General features: G+C 43.3%; 1 protein-coding gene across 1 annotated transcript; it reads left to right on the top strand.

Moving 5' to 3' along the window:
- The first annotated feature begins 387 nt into the window (after positions 1–387).
- On the top strand, positions 388–7,116 carry fam222bb (family with sequence similarity 222 member Bb). Its single transcript, XM_067364960.1, has 3 exons — positions 388–510; positions 2,033–2,157; positions 2,358–7,116. Exons 2-3 carry the CDS (start codon positions 2,079–2,081, stop codon positions 4,070–4,072), a joined length of 1,794 nt encoding a protein of 597 aa, XP_067221061.1. The 5' UTR covers positions 388–510; positions 2,033–2,078; the 3' UTR covers positions 4,073–7,116.
- Positions 7,117–8,569: the final 1,453 nt, after the last annotated feature.

Raw genomic sequence — 8,569 nt, 5'->3', positions numbered from 1 at the left:
TGTTGTCATGATTACTGTAAATGCTAACTATATCCATGTCTAATCCATACGTGAGCTAAACTGACATATTTTGTGAATTGCAGATGTTTTATTAGCTCCTAAATGTTTATTCCCAGATTGTCTCCATTCATTCCTGAAGGATATACTTTCTTTATTTTACAATTAAGACAGAAAGAAAGACTTGAAATACTTTCGTTTACAGTGGTGCTCTCATGGTATACCGTATCATAATATAATATAAACATTTTAATTATGATAAAATGTGATCTAGTATAGTTCCCATTCAGTAGGTGGCGCGTTGAGCCCAAGTTACCGTCGCGTGTTCTCGACCTCAGCGAGGAAGACACGTGGGAAAAGCTTACTGCGCATGCGCGGATATAGGCTGCAGTGGGCACTGGGCAGCAGCAGTGACTAGACAAGCGCTTTATCTACACAAGTAGAGCACAGGTGCCGAATAACCCAGCGAAATGCTCTTTTAAACAGTCGCACGTCTCATCCCGAAGCCAGAGAGTAAGTTTTGCTTTCAACACATTCCATCTGGTCATTTTAATGCGGTTTTAGGAAGCTGTGAGATGAAAGCCGGGCAGTGGCTCGCACAAAGAAGACACAGGCTATATGCTAGTGGCAGTAGCAAGTGTAGATAGAGGCAGAGGAGTCCAAGATCTCCCTTTGATCACCCTTCAGATTGGTTGCTAGTGAGCTGGTATTTAGATGACTACGACAAACCTTCAATCAACCAGATACATCTGATCTACAGGGCAGATGTGTGCTGTAATGACCCTAAATTGTGTAAATGTGTCTGTGTTGATCTGAAGTAATTGTAATGCATGTAGCTTGTAGCTAAGCAAAGTTAGGTGGCTAGCAGATTTATTATAGGGTGGGTGATATATAGCAACCACAAATTGTACTTTAAACTTTGGGTTTTATGCTTGGCTAACTGTGTTTGATATTTCACAGCCTATCCAGAGCTTTTTAATTGAGACTGTAAATGTGTGTCAGCTTAATCCTGCTTGGATACATGGTATTTGCTTGTAAGAGCTCTGAACTGTGAGTTTGTTTAGATATTGAACTCTGTTCAAAGGTTTTTTTGTTGAAGAGCACCACCTAAATAAACAACTGCCCCCATCCATTGGCCCATTTTGGGGATGATATAACAGGATGTACATGGGTCATCTCTGATTGTTCACAGATCCAGGCTCTGTGAGCTTCAGCTGATAACACCTCCTTTACTGTAAAATTAAAAGCAGCTCCCTGATGAAAATAGTTGGGGGTTGGGTGCTCAGAACATGTCAGGCTCTGTCTCGACTGCACTTTTTGACACCTGCACATCTCAGATTGGATGAATCAGCTGGGAGCATGTGGCCTGTGGTCGTGTTGCCGCATCCCCTGCCGTGCCCCTGGGCACCTGCCAGGCAGACGGGAGAATGCGTTTGCATCGCACTCCTGACACTCAAACTGCAGGGTGTGCACCGTAGGCCCTGACACCAGCTGTTTCAGAGAGCTATTTAAAAAGGTCATGCTTGAATGCATGATATTTAAATAAATGGCTACAATGAGGCAATTAAAGAGATCTATAGCTACAGCGTTTGATGGATGTTCAGGTGAATTAGCAAGGGTAGGGCCTTTGTATACTTCTGTGATTGCCGTTCTTTTTGCGGCTGGCTCTAAATCATGTCATTTGTTGACACTCTACTCAATATTACTTACTTAGCTTGTTGGGATATTCACGGTGTGCTGATTTTCATTCTGTGAGACTTTTAATCTTAGACTTTTTGATTATTGCTTCCACTGCTGTGTTGCACCAAACCACCACTAATTAAAATAGAAATTTCCGCCTTTATAATTTATTACTCTCATTAAGTCCCACTGCACAGTGTGTTCCATTAAACCTACATCTGCACGTAAAATTGGATCTCTTTAATGACGCCCTCAGAGGAGAAAATAGCCAATGTTTCTTTTTTTACACCATGTATTTTAAGAGGCAATTGATGTGAATCCGTTTTTGTTCCTGACGTGAATGTTTCCTTTGCAGTGTGATGAGGAGTAAGAGTCCAATGTTGCATTAGTCTCATTGTGACATGCTGGCCTGTCTGCCGGTATCAAACCCCTCCCTCCAGCTTCTCTCGCACACGCAGATGAACACTGGACTTCAGAAATGTAAGCTGCCATTAACTGAAATGAGCTTTGTTCTGATTAGACTGCATGTATGTTTGACCTAGTTTGTCCCTTTGTTAGTGAAACAGTTGCTCTGCCTCTTGACTTTGCTCCGTCAAAGCCCTGTTAAGCAGTCATATGCTATCATACGAGCGCCAAATTCCTTGCATTAACCTTCACGTTTGGCCTTCTCTTGCTCACAGGGGACACTACACAGAGGATGAGATCAGCACACTATCCTACCCCAGCGGAATTGGATGCCTATGCTAAGAAAGTTGCCAATAACCCACTGACTATAAAAATCTTCCCCAATAGTGTGAAAGTACCTCAGAGGAAGCATATTCGCCGCACCGTTAACGGTCTCGACACCTCCAGCCAGCGCTACAGCCCCTACCCACCTCAGGTCAACACCCGGACGGGCCTCTTGGCCATCGTCAAAGTCCCTGTCAAAGGGATCCTCAAGGACATTGAAGGCGGCCGAGCCCGTTTTCTCCCCAAGCTCATCATGAACCCGCACAGTGGGCTTTACGCCAGTCCCAGCACTTTAAATGTTCCTCACACTGTTCCACACGTTCAGACTCCTTTAGGCCAGAAGAGTCTCGCTCACTCTCAGGCCTTGCAGGCCCATTCACAATCTCTGCAGCAGAAGAGTAGTTTACAATCACAGCAGAGCCTGGCTCATCAGGAGGCTTTACATCAGAGCCAGGCTCACCAACCGCCAGTACCGCACCACGCCCTAAACCACCAACAGACTCTCATGCAGCAGCAGACACAGTTGCCCGGTCCGCAAGGACTACGGCATCTGCCTGATATGGCGCAGTCGGTGAACCTGCAGCACTCCCAGGGCTTCTCTCAATCCCAACCCATGCCACAGGCCTCTTGCGCTGGGCCACCGGCCCCGGGGGTCTTGCAGCCACCCCTGGCAGGCTTACAGATGGCACGCAAGCTTCCTGACGCCGACGCCCCTCCCAATGTGACTGTGTCTACCTCAACCATCCCGCTGTCCATGGCTGCCAGCCTGCACCAGAACCGGCCCAGTGACTTGAGCAGCATCGTCAATCAGATCAACCAGTTCTGCCAGGCTCGGGCTGGCATGGGCTCTACCTCCGTGTGTGAAGGACAGATCGCCAACCCCAGTCCCATCAGCCGCAACCAGCTCATCAACGCAAGCTCTCGGGTGTGCACCCATTCCGTTGTGGGTCCTCCGCCTTCTTGCGTCCTTGTTAACTCTGACAAATGTGGTCCTGCCCCTACTCTGCCACTGCCCGACATCGCTGCCATGAACAGGATGCCCCTTTATCACAATGACATGAAGCACCAGTCCCAGCCACAGTTACCCCAGCAACAACGTCAGCAGGGCCCTTGGGGCCAGCACCAGTTGGCACACCTTCAGCACCTTCCGGAGGGAGCGGCTCACCAGGGCAAGAATCTCCCTAGAGAGGGCCTAGTGGGACCGGGGTTCCTCACCAAGAGCATGGGCTACCCGCAGGAGGTGTGCATGGCTCAGCCCTTCAACTTGAAACCCCCCACTGATAAACCAACTCCATCTCCTCCAGTCAACGGCATGCCAATGAGTTACAGCAACGGCCACTACATGCAGCCTCCCTGGAACAGCATCCTGCCCACACCAAACAGTGACAGCTCAGGGTCTCAAGACCTGGTAGGGCCGTTCCACGGAGGCCTCTCAGGGGCCTCCATAGACTGCACCCCTGGAGCACAGTACAGGACCGGGCCTTCCATTTCAAGCCAGACGAACCTGATGCAGACCATGGAGTACATGGGTGGCGACTTCCAGGCACCTTGCTTCCGAGCGCAGAATCCTGGCACAATGTCAAAGATGCACAGAGCCTCAGTCAGCAGGGCCACAGATTCAGGTGATAATAGAAATGTGCACATCCACCACCCAGGGTACAGATGAGCTGCAGCCAGTTCACTAGTCAGTGTTAGTCGGAGTGCAAGGAAAAAATTCCACCCCCTTCCCATTTTGTTTTCAGTCTTGCAAGTGATCTACTGAATGTTTCCTGTATGATTATTTACGTGGCTACCACAAATCTGAACCCCCATGTGCCACTTTGGTTTCTTTTATTATTATTATTTTTTAATTTTAGTAGTTTTAGATTTGTTAAATAATTAGCCTTTGGGGGAAAAAATGTAGGCATTTATTTATTTAAATTTTTTCCTTTCCAGAAAACAGCCATAACAGCTTCAGTTTATGACATCAGCACTGTTTTCCCCCATTCCTATCTGGTCTGTGTAATGTAAATGGAAAAATGTATCACACAACATGCATATATTAATTCGCTCATTCTTTTTGATTAGCAAATGTCCGTTATTTAAAAAGCTGAGAAGAAATTCTCAGCAAATGCCATTTGTATGTAGTTTAGGCCTACTTGAGATTTGAAGTACTAACTCAACTGAAAACATTTAAGGGGTGCCATGATACTGAAATATTTGGCTGTTCCATCTAAGCTAACAGCTTGTACAATGTATAGAGGTTGATTTTATTTTTGTTCCTCTCAATGTTTACATATTGTGCTTTTGTAACTAATCCTAAATCGATATGAAAGTGCAAACTGATACTGGGATATGCACATATGACAAGACTGTTTCTTTTTCAGACTGTTGAACATGAATCAGGTTAAAGTCTTAGATGGAAATGTTACACTAGGGCTGAGTCAAGCCACATTGTGTACAATGTTAATCCTTCCCTTGAAGTGTCAGCTAATGCGCTATCCTTTTTATCCTCTATTTTTTTTTTTTTTCTGAGTATCTTATTAGATTTCAGTTTAAATGGAGACTGCTGTAGACTGAAATTGCTTCGGGACTTGTGCTGTGCCCTAATTGCATAGCTTAGGGTTTTATTTTGTCTCTCAACTTAATTGTTACTACTTGAATTTCATTGGAAGGAGATGGTGACAGAAGGCTTCGACTCACTACAGGTCTTACAGCAGACCGACGTTTAGCAGCCGACCCAAAGCTTCCTTTGGGAAGAGTTTCATCACCCGCTTGTGTGTTAGTTCATCATTAAAGGAAAGACGTCCTTGACCGTAATTGGATGACGGAAGTGTGTTGATGTAAGCGCAATATAAATGAGCACCGCAGGCTAGCCTGAGGCTTCACTGCTGTGCTACTGTAACTGAGAGGTGTGATTAGCCGGTGTGAATGCTGTGTGTCGGGGCGGATTGGCTCCCTGCTTTTGCTCCATCATTAACACCATACCGCTCTTCCCTGGCGGGATCACTTCCATCTCCGTCACACGCTGTTGTGTCAGCTGAAGCCTGCCACTGCATTTTCCACCCACCTTAGGCACTTGATGTGTCATGTCGGTCTTATCTGAAATAGCTGAAATGCACCGCCGGTGACAGTCTAGGACTATTTGATGGGAAACAACCCAAGTAAAAGACGCATTTTAAGTTTAGTTGTTCTGTGAATTTGATAATTGATCCATCCGATGCTCCGCGGTTTAACTCCCATGGAGAGTTTCTCTCTTTCTCAGGTCTACCTGTGCCTCTTCTCATATTCTCCCTTGACTTTTACGTCGAACAAGTCTCTCCAGCTTTATCAGGGCCGGCCATCTGGCAGTGAAGCATGGGTATTGTCAGACTTTGGTGTAAGGAGTGGAGCAACTGCAGATGAGTGGATGAGTGGATGGGTGGAGCCGTGACACCCAGTATCATAACCTCCCTGTTTGCCCCTCAAAAGCCTTAAATATTTGATCCTTGAACTGTCCTTGAAAATAGGCATGGTGTAGAATATAAATTAATGATATTTAGCTAAATTTCTTTTTGTGAAACCATAAATCGGGGGAGCTAACTCCCGAAAGGAAGAGTTTTTTTTTTTTTTTTTTCGTTTTGTTTTTTTGTATTTAGCAATGTATGTGTAGTATTGGGCTGTAACAGTTGTTGCATTCACACCATGTCATGTATGTTTCCTAAACTAGCATCTTTATTTGCTCTGTTTAACATTGCAGCAAAACCTGTTTAAGTCCTAAATCTGTTTCCTGTCATGGGCGAACGCATACGTTGGAAACGCAAGCTCTACTAAATGCTTTGCGTCCAGGCTGATGTTTTTCAATAACGGCAGGCCTAGTTTAAGCTTTCACGTCAGAGTACGTTGCCCATGAAGCTGCTATTTTATTCTGACCACAAAAAATGATTTCTTATAAATGTTGTGAGGATAGAGTTAAGATCTAATTTATATTATGCCTTTTTTTGCAATGCAATATTGTTAATAGGTTGAGTATCGGCAGACATAATAAGTTATTCCATTTGCCTGTCGATCATGTCATATGTAAAGCTTGAACTTTTAGACTTCCTGTATTTCTTTTGATCCTCATTCCATGCCTTGTTACAGCTCAAGAGTACAATGTCAGGTTACTCTTTTAATAGTTACTATCTCTATGTGAAGTGCCTCCTCTGGGCTGATGTGGACTGTGTGTATGTGACCGTTGGGATGGAAAATGGACAGGCGCTAGTGCACATTCCATAGACGTAGTGCACTGCTCACGAAAGGGGGACCGAGCTACTTTAAAAACTACTGAAATCGTTCAGAAAAAATGAACATTGTGTGCTGCTGCAGGTGCAAGATCTGTTCGGATGTGAATAGTTGCTGCTGAATCACTAGTTTAGGTGGCGAGAGCTACGCTGCTGAACTCCCTAGTGTCCTTGAAACATTCAAAGGAATGCTCTGGAAAGTTCTTTGTCTTTTGGAGCACATGCACTCCTGCCCCCATCACCACCCCTTCCCACCCCTTCCCACCCCCCCACCCCCCTTCCCAAAACAACACAATGGCAGTTTTGGACTACAGGAGTGTGTGTTAGGAGGAGTTGAGTGTGTCTCATCTTGTTCCACCAAAGAACAAAATGTCACTTGAATGGTAGCAGTGCGCACCTGTTTTGTGTAACCGAAAACTGTCATTCCAGATACACATTTTTTCAGGAACGTGTTGCACAAACATTCCCCTCTAACCAAAATAAAGTTTGACTTGCATTTGCAAAGTGTGTTGTGTCTCTTTTTTTTTGTCTCCTATATTTCACTGATTCTTGCGTACTGGAATAAAACTGGTTACAAAACATTTATTTGCGAAGTATTTATTTGAGTAATGTGACATTATTTTCAGAAGTATTCATTTTGAGTGTAATCTGCTTTTTTCACATTTCATAAAATGTGTTTTCCCCTCTTTTAATCAGTACACGTACAAAATGTAAAATATTGTATCTTCAGTGGGACTATTTAAACTGATTTTCAGGGCCATCTATTGAATTCTCAGCATGTTCTCAGAATATTTAGCAGGGTAGACAAAAGCATTTTTTGTCACAGTATTGAAAGCAGTACTCAATTTGTTTTGCTAGTGTTGCTAGTTACCTACTTAAACTAAGGGAAATTGTAATAATTTAAAAGACAATATATTGAAGCAATTTCTTAAAATGATCCTAAATTATAAAACTTACCAGAGCCTATGGTAACTAGCATGTGGAAATATGGAAAGAGACGCTTCAGAAGGAAGAGTTGCTTAAATCTTGCAAGATTTTCTTAATGTTTTAACAAATACTTAACAACGTTGACAAGAATTATACAAAAGTAAGTTCCAGTCCTCGGATTTGATTGGTCGAGCAGCGTAAGTTCAACAGCACTGGGACTTTCACTGTATCACTCCACTTGTCTTTTCGTAGAGAGATTATCTGCGAATTTTGTATTTTTAGTGAATTTTTCTGCAGGTCACATCGACACAAAGTGGCAAGAACTGACTGTGTTTCTGAGTGAATCAAACAACTACAAACGTGATTTGCTGAATCCTAAACGATTCGTTCAAGACATAAGATGTGCAATGGTTAATTTGGTTAGGATTTGTTTAGAACTATTTTCATTGGCGGAGGCAATAATAGACAAAGTAGCTGGCAATACTTACTATTTAGTCTGATTATAAAGGTTATTCAGTAAAAGCAATATCACACGCAATTGTGCTTTTGGTCTGAATGGCAACAACGCTGTGATTACAGTACCTTCAACACAGAAAAATAAAAGATGCACTTTCCTGTGCAGTGTGTAATATTAATAAGGGGTATTGAGGAATGATCTGAGTATGTTTTCAATTTTAGGGGTGGTGAGGAATCATGCTGTAATTTTGGTATAACAAGGAAAGAAAATTTAATTATATATTTGTATTAAGAACAGTGTTGGGGGTAATGCATTACAAGTAACTTGAATTGCGTAATCCGATTACTTTTTTCAAGTAGCTTAACTAGTAAAGTAATGCATTACTTTTTCAATTTACAACAAAATATATAAGTTACTTTGTTTTCACATTTATTGACTGACAGCTCTCCTGTCTCCATTTTGAGAGGAATCATAAGTGCAGAGGCGTTGTTTCGCTGTGTAAACATGATTATTGTAGACTAAATGTGAACATGCATTT

This window comes from Chanodichthys erythropterus, chromosome 17 (assembly GCF_024489055.1).
Source record: "Chanodichthys erythropterus isolate Z2021 chromosome 17, ASM2448905v1, whole genome shotgun sequence".
In the NCBI taxonomy this organism is placed as follows: Eukaryota; Metazoa; Chordata; class Actinopteri; order Cypriniformes; family Xenocyprididae; genus Chanodichthys; species Chanodichthys erythropterus.
This window is presented reverse-complemented; position numbering and strand designations above follow the sequence as displayed.

What these genes read in the sequence shown, in the direction of transcription:
- fam222bb (XM_067364960.1), top strand. Translation starts at nt 2,079, where the DNA reads ATGCTGGCCTGTCTGCCGGTATCAAACCCCTCCCTCCAGCTTCTCTCG. An exon ending in GAACACTGGACTTCAGAAAT is followed by an intron (nt 2,158 to 2,357) that starts GTAAGCTGCCAT and finishes TCTTGCTCACAG; the next exon opens with GGGACACTACACAGAGGATG.